This window comes from Trichomycterus rosablanca, chromosome 23 (genome assembly GCF_030014385.1).
Source record: "Trichomycterus rosablanca isolate fTriRos1 chromosome 23, fTriRos1.hap1, whole genome shotgun sequence".
Lineage (NCBI taxonomy): Eukaryota > Metazoa > Chordata > Actinopteri > Siluriformes > Trichomycteridae > Trichomycterus > Trichomycterus rosablanca.
In genome coordinates this window covers 4276513-4299625 of record NC_086010.1, presented here as the reverse complement: position 1 = coordinate 4299625, position 23113 = coordinate 4276513, and the positions used below count along the sequence as shown (strand labels likewise).

At 37.5% G+C, this 23113-nt stretch overlaps 2 protein-coding genes and 1 long non-coding RNA gene across 6 annotated transcripts; all 3 read left to right on the top strand.

The window, feature by feature from the left end:
• The first annotated feature begins 5205 nt into the window (after positions 1-5205).
• On the top strand, positions 5206-8727 carry LOC134301186 (uncharacterized). Of its 2 annotated transcripts, none has more exons than XM_062985784.1 (3): positions 5206-5993; positions 6231-6327; positions 8072-8727. In XM_062985784.1, exons 1-3 carry the CDS (start codon positions 5396-5398, stop codon positions 8226-8228), a joined length of 852 nt encoding a protein of 283 aa, XP_062841854.1. In that variant the 5' UTR covers positions 5206-5395; the 3' UTR covers positions 8229-8727. The 2 variants fall into 2 exon arrangements, with proteins under 2 accessions (XP_062841854.1, XP_062841855.1); XM_062985785.1 differs by having other exon boundaries at positions 5206-5997; positions 6235-6327.
• A 3034-nt stretch (positions 8728-11761) lies between these two features.
• LOC134301289 (uncharacterized) lies at positions 11762-16992 on the top strand. The gene is made up of 3 exons (XR_010007429.1): positions 11762-11922; positions 12770-12867; positions 16927-16992. It is a non-coding gene; the product is annotated as an uncharacterized LOC134301289 (long non-coding RNA).
• Positions 16993-19005: 2013 nt separating this feature from the next.
• On the top strand, positions 19006-20999 carry LOC134301163 (uncharacterized). 3 transcript variants are annotated; one of them, XM_062985749.1, is made up of 3 exons: positions 19006-19713; positions 20052-20148; positions 20369-20999. In XM_062985749.1, exons 1-3 carry the CDS (start codon positions 19116-19118, stop codon positions 20556-20558), a joined length of 885 nt encoding a protein of 294 aa, XP_062841819.1. In that variant the 5' UTR covers positions 19006-19115; the 3' UTR covers positions 20559-20999. The 3 variants fall into 3 exon arrangements, with proteins under 3 accessions (XP_062841819.1, XP_062841818.1, XP_062841820.1); XM_062985748.1 differs by having other exon boundaries at positions 20357-20999; XM_062985750.1 differs by having other exon boundaries at positions 20340-20999.
• The last annotated feature ends 2114 nt before the right edge of the window (positions 21000-23113 follow it).

The window sequence follows — 23113 nt, the reverse complement described above, 5'->3', positions numbered from 1 at the left end:
TTCATGTTAAATTTGACTATTCCCTGCAATTTTAAAAGATTTCCTTTATTTAAAAGACTACAGCAGCTTTGTTATTAATAAATTATTAATAATAAATTATAATTTTATATAATGCAACTATTAATGAATTATGATCTTGCAGAATTTTAACTTACGACTTTGTAATTGTATCCTGAAGATTTTCTCATTGTTATTTTAGAATAGAACTGTTTCCAAACAAATTTGTAATTATTTGCTGGGAACCTAAAGAGTTTTACAGATGCAAATTAGCTTTAGTCTAGAACTAAACATTTGTATTAGTAAATCCCTATGATGATTCCTGGCTTCTTTTCAAACTAGCCATGACCTGTGTCTATAATGAATAATAACCACTTTTTAGCGCTTGACCCCAACATTTTTCATCCCAGTTTATTTGCTGCCATCTTTGACCTGAAGAGTGACCCTGGCCTTAAATACATTTCAGCGGAGCCAACTGATTTATTCAGCAGTAAATCACTCTGTTGCAAATGCTTTTTGCTTAGGAAAGGTCAACGTCAGGGAACATATAAATAAAAAAATCAAATTATAAATGTAATGACTTTTTGTGTTGTAAAGGCCTTTCACATTACACATCACCGTAAGGGTTTAAAATTGTCGCAGCATGCACACCATTCTGAATTCAGGGTCAAACGTTACAGTACAAAAACAGAACATAGCAGTCAATGGTTAAAAGCTTTAAGTTCTGATTACAATTGCTAAAAAATTGCCATATACCCTGCGTAGGAGCCAAATTACGCATATGCTTGAACATTTCATACAGTCAGCTTCTATTAGTACCTTCCAAATATTTAACATTGTTAAATATTGTTTTTTTTTGTCTAATTGGTCCTTGTTGGTGGTTTGGCTTGTTCAGTTAAAAGAATGACAGCAAGTAGTTAATTTAATTTTTATGATCAGTCAACCAATGGAGCAGCTTTTTCATGACCTCTGAGCCATATGATTTCTAGTTGCAGGGCTGGGGATACCACCTTCACTTGACCCTTTAACTCTGAATGGTAATGCAGCAGTCATGTGAGAGAACCCTGGGGCCACAGTGGAAGCTTTCAAGGTTGCTGTTTAATGTTGCACCTCCATAAGCTTCTTTTACCTTTTGATTTTTTTACTTGCTCCACATGGGTGCGTATGTATGAACAAACACTATACTCCTTCCTCTAATGCCTTAAAATGTGAAGCTAATAATAAGCTGTGATTAAATGCAGTGATCTGCTGCTGTTTTTGCGGAAATGGGTCAAGCTGGAGGAAATCCAAATTCACTTACAGCTAGACAGATTAAAAGAGCTTCTTGTCCCATAGCTGACCCTTAAAGCCAGGCCAGATGTCTTGCGCAGATTTAGACAAAAACTTCAGGTGACACCTCCTAACATGAGGGCCCCTTGGTATCCCATCAGAGTAAGGAGCTTTCAGAAAAGTCAAAACCATTCATCATGATTTACAATGTTGCACACACTTTTAATATTACCTTTTTAAATAACTAAAAACTAAATAAAATTATTAAAAGTACCAAGTTTTTAAAGATGTTGATTATCCTAAAGATCCCTAACATATTTTCCTGCAGTTCTAGATTTTTTCTCCAGTATCTCATCTTTAACAGTTTTAATAAATGTAATAAGTATTTGATATTTAATAAGTATGGGATGTACAGTTAAACTTTTTGTTAGTATGAGTCTACGAATGAGTCCTCCAGAGTGTTCTAAAGATCTTCAGGCATCTTTAAACAAAAACAATACGCGAAAGAGGCCAGGCCACCCAAATGGATCCCCTAGAGTAGTGGAACCACATGAGGAGATGGAGGGATTAGGTGCTATTCAGGGTCAGATTTAGTACTTAGCTGTTTTTGTAGTCCGCAAGCACATATGAGGTTGCAAACCAGAAAACAAAAACATGACAGATATATGATGCTGTATGTGACTTAGCAAAAATCTTACAACTGACTGTTAGGTTTTTTTTGTTGTTATTGTCTTTAACTTAAATACTTTCACTCATCAATTAGTAGGTTTACAAAAACAGTAATAATCTGATCATTTTTTGTTTTGTGGGTGTGTAAACTGTATAAATAATGATAAATCAAAGTAAAGACATTTGGATTTACAGTTAGATTGTGTTATTTACCACAAATTCTTTAATACAAAAAACTGTTTGCATTAGGCGGTGTTTTAAACTGTAGATACAAAACAAAGTAATACAACAAAGTATAGTAAAAGTCAAATCAGTCAAGCAGCTCTAAGCCTGATGGCAATATAAGACTTTTTCTGGTAAAGATACCACTGTTCATGTGTTTTGTAATAAGTGTAGTCAAACCAGCCCTATTTATTAAGGCACAATCCTAAATAAATAATCCACAAAAAAAAAAATTCTTGAACAATCTATCAACAGAGAAAGTAAACAGTAAATCCCTTACAAATGTAAAGTTTTCTAAATGTGTGTAAAGATTCTAATTGTAACTTCAAATTATTTATGAAATAAATCAGGAGCATTTGGTGATTATTTGAGAGAGGTACATATTTTTATAAGTTTTCTAAATGTCATCCATCCAAAGGTTTCATTTTCTAGTCTCTGAATCCTTCAGAAATCTTCAACTGTTTATGATTTACCCATTTGTACCATCCCTTTATTCTCTGACTCTTTCTCCCTCCTTCTCGCCCTTTCGCTTAGTGGAAGGATGTCAGAGCTTTTTGGGACCTAGCGAGCTGTGAAATCGCACAAATTGCTATAGCTTTACGTCTGACCTGGCAACTGAGAGAGAAAGATAAAACAGCAGCCAGAGAAAGAGGAGCGAGAGAGGAGATTTTCTGCTCCAACACTTCTGAACTGTTTTTACCTCCACCACCACTGCACCTCATCACATACACACACTAGCACACGCACAGTTGCAACATGCCATGTTCAACCCTTATGACCCCCTCACTATCTGTTCTCAATTAACAAGCCACCATCCCTACACACAAACACCCACACTGACAGACACCCTTGTTCCCACTCCACACCTCCACCACTTTGCTTTACAATTCAGGTCACTTCACAAAACAACTTGGCAAAGCAGCCTCAAGTGGGATGAAGCCCTCACAGTGTGACTGATTAAAGGATCACATCCAGCTACAACCACATTTGTGCTGGGTCCACCACCACATTTATCTATTTCATTACAACCATTAAAGATTCATTATATTTTTTTAAAATAAATATTTCAACCTAGATATTTTACTATAGTAGAACACCTTATTTGAGACCAAGGGAATAACATGTCAGGACAAGAAAAAGACCCCTACCAACTGACACAAAGATAACACCGAGACCCTTATCAACTAAGTCCAAGACAAAACCAACACCAATAAATTTATCGTAGCAATAAAACATTTTATTTGTATTTAATTTGGTATTTAATTTGGTATTTTTAACACTAAGTTAAAGCTAGAGTAAATGAGAATTTTAAGGTTATGTGCCAAAGTGTGTGTCAAAAAGGAAATCAAACCATTGGCTTATGTTATTTAGCAGCAGTTAAAAGAGATGAGCCATTAGTTAGCATTTCAGTCTAGATAACAAACAAACAAACCAACCAACCAATGTCAGGTGTACAGTGGCAACTTAGTGTTAAAAATACCAAATTAAATGCAAATAAAACGTTTTATTGCTACGATAAAGTCAAACATTTAACCAAATCAAATCTATTTGCAGTTAGCTGACTCAAAATTGCACCAATAGTTTGTGACCGTCTTTCCTTTAAAAAGTCCACATTTGTTTTTTGTTTTGTTTTTTAAATGAAAAAATGCAAAATTCACTAAGAATTAATCTATACAAATCTGTACAAATCTATACAAATTGCATTATTAAATGAACAAAAGAATTAAACGCAGAAAAGCTACTTTTGCTCGCCTGTAGGACAGCTCCCTCTGATGGACAAACGTTGATAGTGCATCAGTTCATATTTCTTAAAACCAGTGTCAACACAACATACAATAAATAAACATACATAGAATTTTCTAGTAGAAATTAAATACTACAATAATAAAGACTTTATAAGATTTCATAATAAGACTATGATTAAAAAGGTGATATCAGTAATGTGGGTCGTTTAACGTTTGCTTAAATGACTCAGGGTCCAACTTTAAATAAACCACATTAAATGTAGACTGTGCGGAACACTGTGAACATCTTCCATTGGGTGGCTCTGATAAGAACCCAGTATATTTCTGTGAGCAAAATTTAATCCACAGCAGAATAGACTTGTCTTTAACGTCTGAAATTGGCAAATCGCCTGAATTTAATTTGATTTTTTTTCATAAACTGCTTTATCCTGTTCAGGGTTGCGGCTGTTGCTGTTATAATAACCATAACACATAACATTTTTCTTTATTTTAAAAGTATTTAAAGCAATAAAAGGATCAGAATTGTAATCTATCACATTATTAACACAATGGGCGACAATGTTAAGTGATTTGTGTGCTGCAACTTGTCATATGTTTTTATATTTTATTTTACCCTTCATTCTGGTTTAGGAAAAAAAACAACAGACCCCAACAGTGAGGCATAAAACTAATTTATTTTGCAGAAACTGCACTCTTTGTCTTTTTGATATGCGTCTTTATTTCATAATCTGTTCAAAATGTGTTACAATTGGGGCAAGCTGTAGCCTAGTGGCTAAGGTACTGGACTAGTAATCAGAGGGTCGCTGGTTCAAGCCCCACCACTGCCAGGTTGCTGCTGTTGGGCCCTTGAACAAGGCCCTTAACCCTCAATGGCTCAGACTGTATACTGTGACTGTAATGTAAGTCGCTTTGGATAAAGGCGTCTGCTAAATGCTGAAAATGCAATTGAATCTGGTTTAGGTGAGTGTTAGAAGTGGAGGTTTTCACTGTATACTGAAAAAGTGAACTTGGCCCTTAGTAAATTGTACATAATAAAATAGTGCATGTTTACTCAGTTTACTCAAACTGGGGGTTTACCTGGACGTTTAATTGGAGATTTTCATTGGAGGTGTTACTGGACGTGTAGCTGGTGGTTTGACTGGAGGTTTAACTGGGGGTTTAACTGGTGGTTTGACTGGAGGTTTAACTAGACGTGTAACTGGAGGTTTAACTGGAGGTTTAACTGGACGTGTAACTGGAGGTTTTCACTGGAGGGCGCCGCCGTGTAAAAACAGTAGGTCATTATGAACTCTGACCACAACAGTAAACACGACCGTTCAAATGCAGTCTGGGACACGATTAACACTTAGCTTAAGTAGCCTATTGTACATCATCTAAATACAACAAAATATTAGAAGACGTTTTAAAACAAGTCATCCTTACAGACTAGCAGCTCAACTAACCTCAACCGTTAAGATTTTTTCTACTGTCAGCGTCGCTCTATTGTTTTCCTAATGGAATCACTGCAAACCCGGGGTGCATGTTGGTCTTTTCTAAAGGAGGATGAAGCCTGTGTGATGGAGGCAGCCGTTCGGACTGCGGTCATGTCAATAATGAAGGTTTTTAGCGAGCTGAATGATAAAAGATGTGAGTTTTATCAGCTGAAATTAGCCGAGGCTGAGAGACAAAACGCAGCGCTTCAGTTTCAGTTAAATGAAGCCAGGCAGGAGCTGCACAGTTCACGACAAACTGTTTCCAACATCCCTAATGATCCGATTTCATCCGAGGCGACTTTTACCTTCTCATTCAGCCCTGATTTCAGCTGCTCTCATGTTGCTGGTGGAAAAAGAGAAGAAGCAGCCAGGTCGTCGGAAAGTGTGTGTGAGAGGATAGCGGTGGGTCCGGAGTTAAAGGAAGAGCCTCTTTACGAAAGCACGTTGTGCGTAAAGACTGAAGTGGTGGATGAGAACTGTACAGTGCACTGTGATCCACCTCCTACTGAACATGTGGATCACATCCACCTACACACTGTCGACATCCAGAGATGTGAAGCACTTAACAGCTTCAGCCAGGCACTTCAACACGATGCAACCCTAAGCACAATAGAGAAAAGTATGTAAACTGTTCTAGATTATTCTACACACTTCACCAGTGTATACTGTATATTGTGTTATATAATGCATATTTTGTTTCACACTACAACATTGAAAATGTTGAAAACATCACATTCACTGTTTGAGATGTTTTACAGCATCACTTTCAGTGATATAAATGTTGAACATAATGTAATCCAGTTGTTGTTTACCTTATTGTCAGCTGTATCTAATTAATTTGTGATTGTGTTGACAGGGAGGTTATTAGGTATGGAGAAGATGAGACGATACAGAGAAAAGATTCGTGCTGATCCTCAGAAATACAATGCCTGGAAGGAGAAGGAACGATTAAGGTAGAGATGCTTGTAAAAGTACAACAAATTATAGCAATAGCAGTCATGTACAGTGTATCACAAAAGTGAGTACACCCCTCACATTTCTGCAAATATTTCATTATATCTTTCCATGGGACAACACTATAGACATGAAACTTGGATATAACTTAGAGTAGTCAGTGTACAGCTTGTATAGCAGTGTAGATTTACTGTCTTCTGAAAATAACTCAACACACAGCCATTAATGTCTAAATAGCTGGCAACATAAGTGAGTACACCCCACAGTGAACATGTCCAAATTGTGCCCAATGTGTCGTTGTCCCTCCCTGGTGTCATGTGTCAAGGTCCCAGGTGTAAATGGGGAGCAGGGCTGTTAAATTTGGTGTTTTGGGTACAATTCTCTCATACTGGCCACTGGATATTCAACATGGCACCTCATGGCAAAGAACTCTCTGAGGATGTGAGAAATAGAATTGTTGCTCTCCACAAAGATGGCCTGGGCTATAAGGAGATTGCTAACACCCTGAAACTGAGCTACAGCATGGTGGCCAAGGTCATACAGCGGTTTTCCAGGACAGGTTCCACTCGGAACAGGCTTCGCCAGGGTCGACCAAAGAAGTTGAGTCCACGTGTTCGGCGTCATATCCAGAGGTTGGCTTTAAAAAATAGACACATGAGTGCTGCCAGCATTGCTGCAGAGGTTGAAGACGTGGGAGGTCAGCCTGTCAGTGCTCAGACCATACGCCGCACACTGCATCAACTCGGTCTGCATGGTCGTCATCCCAGAAGGAAGCTGACGCACAAGAAAGCCCGCAAACAGTTTGCTGAAGACAAGCAGTCCAAGAACATGGATTACTGGAATGCCCTGTGGTCTGACGAGACCAAGATAAACTTGTTTGGCTCAGATGGTGTCCAGCATGTGTGGCGGCGCCCTGGTGAGAAGTACCAAGACAACTGTATCTTGCCTACAGTCAAGCATGGTGGTGGTAGCATCATGGTCTTGGGCTGCATGAGTGTTGCTGGCACTGGGGAGCTGCAGTTCATTGAGGGAAACATGAATTCCAACATGTATTGTGACATTCTGAAACAGAGCATGATCCCCTCCCTTCGAAAACTGGGCACCTGTGGCGCATCCTCAAGTGGAAGGTGGAGGAGTTCAAGGTGTCTAACATCCACCAGCTCCATGATGTCATCATGGAGGAGTGGAAGAGGATTCCAGTAGCAACCTGTGCAGCTCTGGTGAATTCCATGCCCAGGAGGGTTAAGGCAGTGCTGGATAATAATGGTGGTCACACAAAATATTGACACTTTGGGCACAATTTGGACATGTTCACTGTGGGGTGTACTCACTTATGTTGCCAGCCATTTAGACATTAATGGCTGTGTGTTGAGTTATTTTCAGAAGACAGTAAATCTACACTGCTATACAAGTTGTACACTGACTACTCTAAGTTATATCCAAGTTTTATTTCTATAGTGTTGTCCCATGAAAAGATATAATAAAATATTTGCAGAAATGTGAGGGGTGTACTCACTTTTGTGATACACTGTATGTATATAAACCCACACACACAAATACACACACTGTTTAATCACAGAAACATGCTTTCAATGACAGGCCAATGACACCATAATACATTATCTACATTGTCTAGAACTACTTGTAATACAAGTCAGATAGTTTTTAATGTTTACATTATTACTTCTACAGAATGTTTAACATTTAATATGACTTGAGTTTTAATAGCCTACATATGTTTAGTTATATGCGCAGGAAAAAGAGCATCCAGGATCTTTCTGAGCCCATAAAGGAGTTGAAGAGGAAAGCTTGGAGAGAGGCTGCCAGGCGCCACAGAGCCAGAAAGATGTCACAAAGGACTATCTCTAATCCCTACATGATGCAGGCAACCAACCAATGACCAGTGCACCATAACTAATGACTGTTATACATCACCCATAACTATGCATACAAGTTTTGGCTGAACCAAAAAGGGGCATTCAGAGACTTGCTTTTCAGCCACTCCAGTGTTGTTTTGGCTGTGTGCTTTAAGTTGTGCATTGTTATTTGCCAGATCAAAGAGTAACATTTTCATCCCATCAGACCAGAGACTTTTTTTCTTTGCTTGGTTTAGCAAAGCCAAGTAGGCTGTCATATGCTTTTTAATTGACAGTGGCTTCTGTACTGTCACTTGGCCCTGAAGTTCTGATTTATGGAATGCTGCAGAAATGGCTGTCTAAAAGATCACAAAAATATCTCACAGCTCTCTGAGAAAGTAAATACACTGTGTTCCAAATTATTATGCAAATAATATTTTCTCAGATTTTCCAAAATTACCTATATGAATTGCAGTCATTGTAATTTTCCAGTCATCAACTATTAGAGTACAATTGAAAGGTTTTTGAACAAACTGCCAATGATAACAGTATATTTAAAAAAAAAAATAACACTCAAAATGCACTCAAAATGCATGTTCCAAATTATTATGCACAGCAGAGTTTTCAACCTTTTCATTTTTATAAAGAACAAAAAAATGGTCATTTGTGAAATTATAAGCATTAGCAGGTTATTACAAACTGAAATCAAACAGTTTTCAAGTCAAAACTTTATTCTAGGTGATGTTACATTTGCACATAGGACCCCTTGTTCGAAAGGAGCTTCTGAACTCTGAATTTGTCAGGTTTTGGATGGTATCTGCTTCAATTGTTTTGCATGAGGACAGAATACCCTCCCAGAGCTGTTGCTTGGATGTGAACTGCCTCCCGCCATCATAGACACTCCTTTTGATGATGCTCCAGAGGTTCTCAATGGGGTTGATGTCAGGGGAGCATGGGGGCCACACCATAAGTTTGTCCCCTTTTATGCCCATAGCAGCCAGAGATGCAGATGTGTTCTTTGCAGCATGAGACGGTGCATTATCATGCATGAAAATGATCTTGCTGCGGAATGCACGGTTCTTCTTCTTGAACCATGGCAGGAAGTGCTGTTTGAGAAACTCCACATACATTATGAAGGTCATCTTTACCCCTTCAGGGATCCTAAAGGGGCCGACAATCTCTCTCCCCATGATTCCAGCCCAAAACATTACTCCACCTTCTCCTTGTTGGCGCCGTAGCCTTGTTTGCATGGGGTGTCCATCAACCAGCCATCCTCCACTCCATCCATCTGGACCATCGAGCGTTGCACGGCACTCATCGGTGAACAAAACAGTTTTGAAGTCAGTCTTCATGTATTGTTTGGCCCACTGGAGCCGTTTCTGCTTGTGTGCAGTGGATAGAGGAGGTCGACAGGATGGCTTACGCACAGCTGCAAACTTCTGAAGGACCCTGCATCTTGTTGTTCGGGGGACGTTGGAGGCACCAGCAGTTTCAAAAACTTGTCTGCTGCTATGACAAGGCATTTTTGCAGCTGCTCTTTTAACCTGACGTAATTGCCTGTTGGAAAGAGTCCTCAATTTTCCCTTATCAGCACGCACACGTGTGTGCTCTGAATCAGCTACATACTTCTTGATTGTGCGATGATCACGATGAAGTGTCTTGGCAATGTTGATTGTAGTCATGCCTTGACCTAAACACTCCACAATTTGTTGCTTCTCAGCAGCCGACACATCCTTTTTCTTTCCCATTTTGGCTGAAAATGTAGCCTGCTTAATAATGTGGGACAGCCTTCTTAAGTAGTCTTGCCTTTAATTGGACACACCTGCCAAACTAATTAGCACAGGTGTCTGCAATTGCTTTCAGTGATATAAAGAGCCCTGACACACATCACCATCAATGGATATACAGTGTATCACAAAAGTGAGTACACCCCTCACATTTCTGCAAATATTTCATTATATCTTTTCATGGGACAACACTATAGACATGAAACTTGGATATAACTTAGAGTAGTCAGTGTACAGCTTGTATAGCAGTGTAGATTTACTGTCTTCTCAAAATAACTCAACACACAGCCATTAATGTCTAAATAGCTGGCAACATAAGTGAGTACACCCCACAGTGAACATGTCCAAATTGTGCCCAAATGTGTCGTTGTCCCTCCCTGGTGTCATGTGTCAAGGTCCCAGGTGTAAATGGGGAGCAGGGCTGTTAAATTTGGTGTTTTGGGTACAATTCTCTCATACTGGCCACTGGATATTCAACATGGCACCTCATGGCAAAGAACTCTCTGAGGATGTGAGAAATAGAATTGTTGCTCTCCACAAAGATGGCCTGGGCTATAAGAAGATTGCTAACACCCTGAAACTGAGCTACAGCATGGTGGCCAAGGTCATACAGCGGTTTTCCAGGACAGGTTCCACTCGGAACAGGCTTCGCCAGGGTCGACCAAAGAAGTTGAGTCCACGTGTTCGACGTCATATCCAGAGGTTGGCTTTAAAAAATAGACACATGAGTGCTGCCAGCATTGCTGCAGAGGTTGAAGACGTGGGAGGTCAGCCTGTCAGTGCTCAGACCATACGCCGCACACTACATCAACTCGGTCTGCATGGTCGTCATCCCAGAAGGAAGCTGACGCACAAGAAAGCCCGCAAACAGACAAGCTGAAAAAAGCAGTCCAAGAACATGGATTACTGGAATGCCCTGTGGTCTGACGAGACCAAGATAAACTTGTTTGGCTCAGATGGTGTCCAGCATGTGTGGCGGCTCCCTGGTGAGAAGTACCAAGACAACTGTATCTTGCCTACAGTCAAGCATGGTGGTGGTAGCATCATGGTCTTGGGCTGCATGAGTGTTGCTGGCACTGGGGAGCTGCGGTTCATTGAGGGAAACATGAATTCCAACATGTACTGTGACATTCTGAAACAGAGCACGATCCCCTCCCTTCGAAAACTGGGCCTCATGGCAGTTTTCCAACACGATAACGACCCCAAACACAACCTCCAAGATGACAACTGCCTTGCTGAGGAAGCTGAAGGTAAAGGTGATGGACTAAACCCAATTGAGCACCTGTGGCGCATCCTCAAGTGGAAGGTGGAGGAGTTCAAGGTGTCTAACATCCACCAGCTCCGTGATGTCATCATGGAGGAGTGGAAGAGGATTCCAGTAGCAACCTGTGCAGCTCTGGTGAATTCCATGCCCAGGAGGGTTAAGGCAGTGCTGGATAATAATGGTGGTCACACAAAATATTGACACTTTGGGCACAATTTGGACATGTTCACTGTGGGGTGTACTCACTTATGTTGCCAGCTATTTAGACATTAATGGCTGTGTGTTGAGTTATTTTCAGAAGACAGTAAATCTACACTGCTATACAAGCTGTACACTGACTACTCTAAGTTATATCCAAGTTTCATGTCTATAGTGTTGTCCCATGAAAAGATATAATGAAATATTTGCAGAAATGTGAGGGGTGTACTCACTTTTGTGATACACTGTATATAGACCTTTGAGTTGGTAGATGGAGGGTGAGGGCTTCTATTGACGGTTTGGAGAAGATTGACTCTGCACGGGAGTGGAAGGAGGACGTTTTACGACGGAAGGTTTGAATTAAACTAATACAACTGTACAGTGAATGTAAAGTGGACAATGGCAGAGGAATCAGATGGTTATATACGGGATCATGAGAATTTGGATGAAAATGACGAAATGTTCTGGGAGGAAATTAGGAAAAAACAAGTAAGACGAAGATCAGAATTTAGCAGTAGTAATGAGTCCATAGACACAGTTAAAAGGAGCAAGTCTGAATTAAGAACTAGAGTCAAGGAGCCAAATAAAGAAGTTTGGAAAGTAGTTATAGTGTTTGAACAACAAGGAGGGCCAGATTTACACCCCATTCATGTTACCAAAGCAATAGAGAAGGAAATAGGTAAAATTAATCATGCACGGTTTATGGGTAATGGTAGATTATTGATATTTGCAATGTCTGAGGATCAGCGAGGGGAGATTTTAAAAAAGACTACGTTAAATGGTACTAAAATAACCTCGCATATCCCAGGAATAGCGGCAAAGAAAAGAGGAGTAATATTCGGGATTCCAGTTTCAGTATCAAACGAAGAGATCAAGAGTAACCTGAAAGGGGGAGAAATAGTTAATGTGAAACGCCTGACTAAAGGTAAAGAGAAAACAGGAAGTTTGTCAGTCCTGCTTTACTTTAAAAATGAAATGCCTACAAAAGTCCAAATGGGTTTCATGTGCTACCCAGTAAGATAATTTAATCCCCCTCCATTACGGTGTTTTAAATGCCAAAGATTTGGTCATATAGCTGCACAATGTAAAGGTAGGCTAAGATGTGTAAAGTGTGGAGGTGAACATGTATATGGGAAATGTGGAGAAAATGTTCAGTTAAAATGTTGCAACTGTGGAGGTCAGCATAGTGCTGCTTATGGAGGATGTGAGAAACAAAAGGAAGCAAAAGAAATACAGAAATACAAACTGACTCATCAAGTATCATATGCAGATGCAATCAAAGAAATACACAGAGCTAAGAAAGACACTAATACTAACAATACTGTTTCTCCAACAGAGCAAACTTCTAGGACACCAACAAGTAATACCTACAGTTCAAACACAGTGAGACAGAATAATGAGAACCATATGAGAGAGATAACACAACAGACAAAGGTAGGCTTACCAAGGTCTAACCAAGCATCAGAATGTTGTGAGTGCAAAACAAGAATTTCCAATGAGACTCTGTTGATTAAAAAAAATGAATTTATAGCATTTATCTGTTCCATAGTCAATGTCACAATGCAACACGCCAGAAAAAGTGACCGAATTAGATCAGTTGTAGAAAATGCAAATGATTTTTTGGGCACAACAACTAAAGCTGATGAGATTCATGAAATGTTAAATAATAAATATGGAGAATCACAAACTGTCTAAATATTTAATGGTATTAATCATTCTTCAATGGAATGCAAGAAGTTTGATTGCAAATGGGCAAGAGTTTAAAAGATATGTTCACGAGATAACTAATAAGCCAGATATTATTTGTATACAGGAAACATGGTTAAAATCACATTTAGAATTTGTTTTAAAAGGCTACAACAGCATAAGGCAGGATAGAGGAAAAGATAGAGGAGGAGGATGTATAACCTTTATCAAAGAAGGAATATCATACAGACATATAGAAACAGCTGAGGAACATGAATGTATTGTGACTGAAATTTTTAATGGCACTACTGGTAAATATACAATTATTAATTATTATAACCCATGCAAGGTTTTAATTAAGGAAGTATTGAAAAACATTATCAAAAGAACTCATAGAGAAATTTGGTGTGGGGATTTTAACGCCCATAACAGTCTATGGGGAAGTAAACATACAAATTTAAATGGGGAGGTTGTTGAAGAAATGATAAATGACAGAATGCTTGTATGTTTAAATAATGGTAATGGAACACGGATAAATATATACAAAAATGAAACATCATGTATTGACCTGACTTTAGTTGATAGGAAAATAGCTAATATATGTGAATGGGAAGTAGATCAGAACACAAGCATTGGTAGTGATCATTTCCCTATCTTCTGTAAAATTGAAATGGAGTTGAAGACTGAAAAGAGTTACATTCATCATAAATGGCATTTCATAAAAGCAAACTGGGAGAAATATTATCAAAGATAATCAGTGAAGAAATGAAAAATATACCTGAGACAGACCAATCTATAGATCAGTTGAATGATAGTATAAGCAGACTCATTCTCACTGCAGCTAGTCAGAGCATTCCTATTAGCAAAAGTCAAAAAGAAAGAGTAAATGTTCCATGGTGGAATGATAAATGTCAAGAAGTCATTAAAAACAGAAATAGAGCTTTTAAAATATTACGTAAAACTTTAACTGTAGATAATCTTATAGAATATCAAAGGAAAAAGGCACTAGCAAGGAAAGTAATAAAAGACGCTAAAAGAGAATCTTGGAGGCAGTTTTGTTCTACAATTGGAGGAGAAACAACTCTGGATAAAATATGGAAGATGATTAAAAGGATATCAGGCAGATATAAACCAACAAGTATCCCAGTACTAATAGATAATAACAATATTAAAGCTATATCAGATAAAGGAAAGGCTGATATGCTGGGTAAAATGTTTGCCGATGTCCATAAAGGCGATCATTTAGATGAATGTTTTAAAAAAAGAAAAGAGGATATCTTAAAAGTAAATAAAGGTATCCTAAATGCCAAAACAGAAATAGGAACTATACTGGATGAAGAATTTAATATTTCAGAATTGCGAATGGCTGTAAATAACACAGCATACTCATCACCAGGAACAGACAATTTATGTTATCCAATGTTTAGGAAACTCCCTGATGAAATGCTGGAAAAGATCCTAACACTATTTAATAAAATTTGGAATGAAGGTAAATTACCTAAAATATGGAAAAAGGCAATAATTCTTCCATTTCCTAAACCAGGAAAAGATCCAAATAACCCAGGGAATTACAGACCAATAGCTTTGACCTCACATTTAGGAAAGCTCATGGAAAAGATGGTAGTTGCTCGTTTGAACTACTTTTTGGAAAATAAAAATTTGGTTAAAAGTTATCAAACAGGATTCAGGAAGAGTAAATCAACCACTGATGCCCTAGTGAAACTCTGTAATGAGATAGAGAAATCATTAATTATGAAAGAAGTAATGACTGCAGTCTTTCTTGATATTGAAAAGGCTTATGATACTATGTGGAGGGAGGGCCTATTAATCAAACTGGAGAAGATTGGGATTAAAGGTAAAGTGTACAACTACATTCTTGACTTTTTGTCACAACGCACCTTGAGGGTCAGAGTAAATAATGAATTATCAGAAGAATTCATGGTGGAAAGTGGAATTCCCCAAGGGAGTGTAATCAGTCCTATTCTATTTAACATCATGATAAATGATATATTTGGAAAAGGAAGTGAAGGATTATTATATGCCGATGATGCTGTGATTTGGAAAAGGGGACGTAATGTGCCATATATAGCAGAAATCATACAAAAAGAAATGCAAATATTAGAGCAATGGGGAATGGACTGGGGTTTTAAATTCTCCATGCAAAAATCTAAAGTGATGTTTTTTACTAGAAGGAAAGTACCAGACAACTTTAAAATAATGTTATATAACCAGCCACTTGAAAGAGTGAAACAATTTAAATACCTAGGAATCTGGATGGATGAAAAAATGACATGGAAACATCATATAGTACATGTAGAAACCAAATGCAAAAAGGTACTAAATCTCATGAGGATGATCTCAGGGCAATACTGGGGTGCAGACAAACAATCCTTGATGAATATATATAAAGCACTAATCAGATCAACCATAGATTATGGATGCATAGTATATAGGTCAGCATGCATAACATCTCTCAGAAGTTTAGACAGGATTCAGTATAAAGGAATAAGGATTGCTTTAGGAGCCATTAAAACAACACCTACATGTGCACTTCTAGTAGAATCTAAAGAAACCCCATTTAAACTAAGATATGATCAATTATCCTTAACATACTGGGTAAGGCTGAAAGGGAGTGTGTGTAATCCATCTTTATCAGTTTTAAATGAATGTTGGGAATATCAAACAAAGAGTAATGGTTTTGGATGGAACATTAATAGCACAGCAGAAAGGTATGGAATTAAAGATTTTAAATTTAGTCCTGCATTAGTGATAAGTAGGGTTCCACCATGGATACTACCAACTCCAACTGTTGATATTAAATTACTGAAAGAGAAGGCAGAGCAACCAAATGAACAAAGTCTTGCAGAATGCAGTCAACGGTACCTTATATCTAAATATTATGGCTTTCTTAAAATTTTTACAGATGGGTCAAAAGATCCAGAAAATGATCATTGTGGAATAGGGATCTATATTCCAAATTTTAAGAAAAAGTATGGATACAGAGTAAGCAATTTTTTATCAATTTACTCAATAGAAATGATTGGAATAATAACTGCTCTGAGGTGGATCGAAGAAATCAAACCAATTAGATCAGTTATATGTACTGACTCACTAGCAGTTTTAATGAGCTTTGAAACAGGTAAATCAATAAGAGAGGATTTAATTATGGAGGTTAGGCATATTTTACTGAATTTAAAGAACCTTGGAATAATAGTTCAGTTTTGTTGGGTTCCATCACATGTTGGTATTAAAGGAAATGAAATGGCTGATAAATTAGCTAAAAAAGCGCTAGGAAAAGGAAATATAGAAATTAAAATTCCAATAGGGAAGGGAGAAGCTAAAACCAAAATTAAATCTGAAGTTATACTGAAATGGCAAAATGAATGGGAAACAGAATATAATGCCAGGCAATATTATTCAATTCAAGGAAAGGTGTGGGGGAAAAGGACAACATCAATAGGTATCAACAGAAGGGAAGAGATTGTATATAGTAGACTAAGGTTGGGTCACACAGGTCTTAATAACACACTACGGTTAATAGGGAAAGGCAATGGGTTATGTAATGTATGTCACGTCCAAGAAGATGTAAATCATGTATTATTTAAATGCAATAAATACACAAAATATAGACACCAATGGCAAGAAAGGGAGGAAGGGAATGAAATAGGAAATATTCTTAAAGAAGAAGGGATGCAGTGTGACCGAATTAAATCATTAATTATATTCCTTAATGATACAGGTTTAATTAAAAGAATCTAAGACCTAGAAAACATAGCCTGTTAAGTCCCTTTACACACTCCTGTACAGTAGGTGGCGGTATGCACCAAAGAGATGTCACCCGCCAATAAACCAACAAGAAGAAGAAGAAGAAGAATCACCATCAATGAGTTTAACTGACAAACAAAAAAATTCTTACCTTATCACTCCTAAACACTTTTTGCATAATAATTTGGAACACAGTGTACATGTTTGGCCTAAAAGCAGCTCCTAAACTGGTCCAGAATACTTGCATGCTCAGCATTTAAACATTTAGGCAGATTTGTGGAAATGTCTGTGATTGTGTGCCTGATTCTTGTGGATTAATGAACTTTTATTATATGAAGAGAGACTTGAATAATCTACAAAGGTTCCGTTTGTTTCCATCAGCAATCTTATCCGCAGTGAGCTTAGCACTATATTATATGACCAGTGCATAGTTTCCTGGTAAAAGTGGTTTTGGAGAGAAGTCTATTAGCTCTGTAAGCTCAGTCTTTGTAAAGCTATAAGTTCACAATTCGACAGGCAACAGATTTTACTCATTATTGTCACGCCTTGCGCACAGTTTCGCCACTAGATGATGCTGGAAATTCGCAATGGCGTTAAAGTGACGCTTACAAATTTTAGGCAGAAATTTCAGGACACTAGTGTGGTTCTGATAACTACAAACAAAAGTAGTATGAATTAAGTGCTATTTTGTATACAGCATTCCAGCATTAGTAATTTTAGATTTTTAATTGTGTTATTGAAAGAATTACACTAAGTTTTATAAATTATTCAACCCTTTCCAATTTACATTTTCAGCATTTAGCAGACGCTTTTATGCAAAGCGACTTTCAGTAATGTGACAGTATATTGTCTAAGCAATTAAGGGTTAAGGGCCTTGTTTAAGGGCCCAACAGTGACAATCTGGCAGTGGTGGGGCTTGAACCAATGACCTTTTGATTACTAGTCCAGTACCTTAACCACTAGGCTACAACTGCCCTTTTGCATCTAATGTATTTACTGCACTGAATTATTAAACATCATTCTTAAAATGCTGCATGTGTGTATGGGTTTTTTTTATTGCAGAGTTAACGCTTCTTAATTAAAAACATAGTCCTGTCTACATGAACATGGATGTTTTTGCAATTCTTTCCCTAAAAATAAATACAACCCAATACAGTAGTTGTTTTATTCAAACGCTTTCTCAGTACCTACAAAACAGCAATGAACTATTTACCTCCACAAAATAAGCACCAGCAGACGCCTTGATAGCAGCTTTTTCCAAAGTAGAGTTACACTCAAGGTTAAAGGTTAAAGAGGTTTGACTTATCCAATTTAACCCTCAGAGCAACTTCACAAAATCATAAAGCAATTGGATAAAAATGCAAATAATAACAAAGGATGATAACAGTTTCCAGGTTAACGAGCCAGCATATAAACTGTGTAGTATATATGGAATATTTCACACTTGGCCTTTATTTTACAAAGTACTAAGAATTTAGTCAAATGAATCTGTAATCACAATAAGGCAAGGTCATAATTACAATATATTGAATATAGAGGGCATGTCCATGTTGAGAATTTAGATATGCTTAAAATTTCCCCACCAATTTACTGAAGTAAAAACTGTAAATAAACACATTCTACTCAATAGCTTTGTGTAATATTAGGATCTGTCAGTGTTTAAATCAGTTGTTGACTGGTCCCACCACCACCACTATGTCCAGTTTATGCAGTGAGAGCTCTTAAATGCCTATTACGAATGGATACTGAAAATGACAGTCACTAAATGCACCTCCAAAACCTATGAGCTATCATTAAATATTAGTAAGGCAAAGATTAATACTTATATTACATTTATTAGAGAACCCACTGGTTTACTGCTGTTTTTTATTCAGAGTAAAATAGCACTAAGATTCACTAAGAGTTTGAAGTCTGTAGTGTATATAAGTTTCTCTATTCAGTATTTGTGTTAAGAAGTGAACTCTTTTTATGACTTTATTTGATTGCTGTTTCTGGGTGGTTCACATCAGTGATGTTACTGCTGGACTGCAGCCTGTCTAAGTTATGGAGGTTTTCACTGGAGGGCGCTGCGCTGTGAATAAAGCAGAACAGAATGAACTCTGACCACAACTGTAAACACAACCGTTCAAACACATGCAGTGGGAACCCAGTGAAGAACACTGTTGTGTTTATCAACGCTGTACAGTGTCCTCACACAGCACTTTCTATAGAAACTTTACTTCAGCCACAATATGAATTCACTGCAAACCCGGGGTGCATGTTGGTCTTTTCTAAAGGAGGATGAAGCCTGTGTGATGGAGGCAGCCGTTCGGACTGCGGTCATGTCAATAATGAAGGTTTTTAGCGAGCTGAATGATAAAAGATGTGAGTTTTATCAGCTGAAATTAGCCGAGTCTGAAAGACAAAACGCAGCGCTTCAGTTTCAGTTAAATGAAGCCAGGCAGGAGCTGCACAGTTCACGACAAACTGTTTCCAACATCCCTAATGATCCGATTTCATCCGAGGCGACTTTTACCTTCTCATTCAGCCCTGATTTCAGCTGCTCTCATGTTGCTGGTGGACAAAGAGAAGAAGCAGCCAGGTCGTCGGAAAGTGTGTGTGAGGGGATAGCGGTGGGTCCGGAGTTAAAGGAAGAGCCTCTTTACGAAAGCACGTTGTGCGTAAAGACTGAAGTGGTGGATGAGAACTGTACAGTGCACTGTGATCCACCTCCTACTGAACATGTGGATCACATCCACCTCCACACTGTCGACATCCAGAGACGTGAAGCACTTAACAGCTTCAGCCAGGCACTTCAACAAGATTCAACCTTAAGCACTACAGAGAAAAGTATGTAAACTGTTCCACGATATACTACACACTTCACAAGTGTATACTGTTGTATAATGTACATTTTGTTACACACTACAACATTATAAACTATACACTATGTAGTCCAACATTAAATATTGTATACCACTTACTGCTCCAGTATTTATTGTGTACTACATACTGCCCCAGTTGCACCATACTTTTTACCCTATTAGTGCATACTGTTACAGATTGTAGCACTGAATACTGTATAGTTCATGGTTGTACATAATATGGTATGCAGTATTTTAAACTAATAATTGAGTAATTTAAACTATCATAGCTCCTAAAGTGGCTATGTGACAATGTGCTTACAGGGAGACTGTCGACCAATGAGAGGGTGAAACAATACAGAGAAAAGATCCGTGCTGACCCAGAGAAGTACCTGGCCTGGAAGGAGAAGGACCGTTTGAGGTATTAACATACTTGCACTATAGCAATTTTAGCCTGGTTAATAAAAGACACTCTATAACAATGGGTATGACTTATTTATATTTTAGATAGATTTTAGATAGATAGATACTTTATTTATCCTGAGGGAAATTATTGTAGTGATAATTTACAGTAGTGAGCAGACACTTTTTGATGGGGTGCTTGTGTTTGAGAACCTTCTACCATCCAGGTATCTGCACAGGAAAAAGAGCATCCAGGATCTCTCTGAACCTATGAAGAAGCTGAGGAGGAAAGCTTGGCGAGAGGCTGCAAGACGGCATCGTGCCAGGAAGCAGACACAAACAGCTCTTACTGACCAACATATAGTGCACATCCCCCACAGCCAACTAGCCAGTACATTATTTACCCCTGCCACAGGCTGTACTTTTTAAATGCTCTTTATTGTATTACTTGCTAAGATAATTCTGTTGAGATCTGCTGACTGTGAACGCCATAAGATATGACTTACATTATTTTTATGCTCATTAGCACTTTATTCCTTTATCCTATAGGTGCCATCTATAACTGTATATAAAGGACTAGTGTGACTGGACTGCATCTGTCCAAAATCATATTTTATCCTATATGTTTTGATAACATATAATTGTTTTATGTAATTTTATGGATTTATGGATGCAGTCAAACTAGCCATGTTTATATAGGCACTGAGAATATAATAGAGAAATATAATAAATAATAATCTGCAACAAGAAATTAGGAGGCCAGTTGTATAACAGCGTTGAATTTTCTATACCACAAAATCAGTTTTTCTAATTTGTGTGTGTGCATTATTTACCCAGCCTAATTTTAGAAAACTTCAATAAATTTAATGATGAACTTAGAATTACCAATGTTTTTTTTTTTTTCTTTGGGCAAAGAAGTACTTGGATTTAAAATGATTGAAAGACTTACATGTTATACTTGTGTGTCCTGTAAAAGAAACCTTATTCAAAAGTACATACCCACGTCACTGTTACAGTGTACATAAGACAGTGCTGGTTTATGTACCAAAATGCATAAGCATGATTTACATTATTATAAACATAGTGATTCCCTTGGGGTTATTAAAAAACTTTTTTTCCATCACAATATACATGTTACATCACAATAATCAGGTGGAAGTCCATTGTATTATTATATATTTACCAAAATACATAGAAGCAATGTTTGTTTCTCTCTGGTCTCTTTGGAGTATCAGCCAGAGTATCAGTAGTATCCAACCAGCTTCAAAAACCAACCATTAATAAAAGACTAAATTAAAATACATAGTGCATAAAAAAGGTCTTGGTATGTGTACCTACAAGCCCTACCAACATGCGTTGTGTAAAAAGGTTGCCAGTAAGGCACACTGTTTAAAAACCTCAGTAACTGCTAAATCCCATAAGGCCTCAAGTTAGGGCCACTAATGTGCAGAAAATAATTATTATTAATCATTGTGTTATGCAAGATGTTGCACACACAAAAAGCATTCATATATCTTAAACATTCATCTTTTAATAACAATATAAAATGAAAAATACTAAAGCATAGATCAAAATAAAAAAAGAAAACAACTTATTATTCTGATTTCTGTTTTGGGAATAACTTTTCAGTTTTAAGTTATACAAGGTCTCAATTTCTGGGCAGTAATGTACCATTCTCTTAAACCTGCTTGATGAAAGCATCATTCTATTTAACGCTGACTTTCTAAAAGGCAAAAAAGCACAAAACATCCTGGCATCCTTTCACAGACTTATCCTGCAGAATAATGAGAAAATCCACAAGGCATTGTGCTGTTTAATGTGTCTTTTTTATTTGTGAAAGGACTTACAAAGAGCAAAATGAATATGACAACATCAAAGAAAGGTCGGTAAGCTATAAATAGTTTGTGTTATCATTACTTATTTTAAGACAGTGATGGATTGGTTTCCATTGTGTTGATAAAGTCATTTTTAGCCTGCACAAGCTGGTGCACTATCACAGACCATTCCTCTCACTTATTTATCCACTTACTCACTCACTCACACATTGGGACAATTTAGCAGTCAATTCAACTTCTGCATGTTTTGGGGACATAAAAAGAACATGAAAAACTTCTTACAGACAGTGACCAGACGTGTGGATCAAACCCAAAGTCTTCAACACTCATTTAGCACTACCAGCTCCATTATCCAATATTGTCATTTGCTACACTATAATGGTATGCAGCATATATTGGCACAGAGGTAAGAACCAGGTGAGAGGAGGAAGATGCACCCATTAATATTTAATTCAAGAAAAATAGATTATTTTCAGCACCAGTGAAAAAACAAAGAAGTAAAAGTCATTTTACTGGCAAATGTGTCCTTCTAAAGCTTTAAACACTGCACTAGTTTTCCTTCAAACTTTTTAAGCTATGAGAATAAAAAAATGAGAACATGAATGTAATTGTGTCTGCATTAAGCAGGGGAAAAGCTTAAGTGAAGTCAACAGACTACCTTTGTAAAAATTATAACAAATATTTATGCACCTTCTACTTCTAAATGTTGCCACATAAATGTATAGTTCTGCCCCTCTATAAGACACAATGACATCCTTGTTTTAATTTCTCTGTCTTTTTACGGAAGGCAATGCAATTGTATTAAACATCTGGTGTACCAAAGCCTTTTCTTAAATAAAAGACGTTTAATAGCCAAACTTCACTGTCATTTAAGTAAATCCCAAGTTAGACATTTGCAAATCAGACAAAGCCCACAGATGAGCAGGTAAATAACTAATGTATGGTATTTTAACTGCCCAGTTGGCTTTAAACTGCTAAGCCAAACATCAGTACTAATAAAGAAATTCTTATTTTGAATGATGCTTACTGTATTTTGTAGGTGGTTGATTTATTTTGGCTCCCACCAATTGTCCAGCTCTCTTCCACGCCATTAAGGAGATTCTTCATGTAGCTATAATTGATTCAAACACAGTGTGCTATAAGAGGACT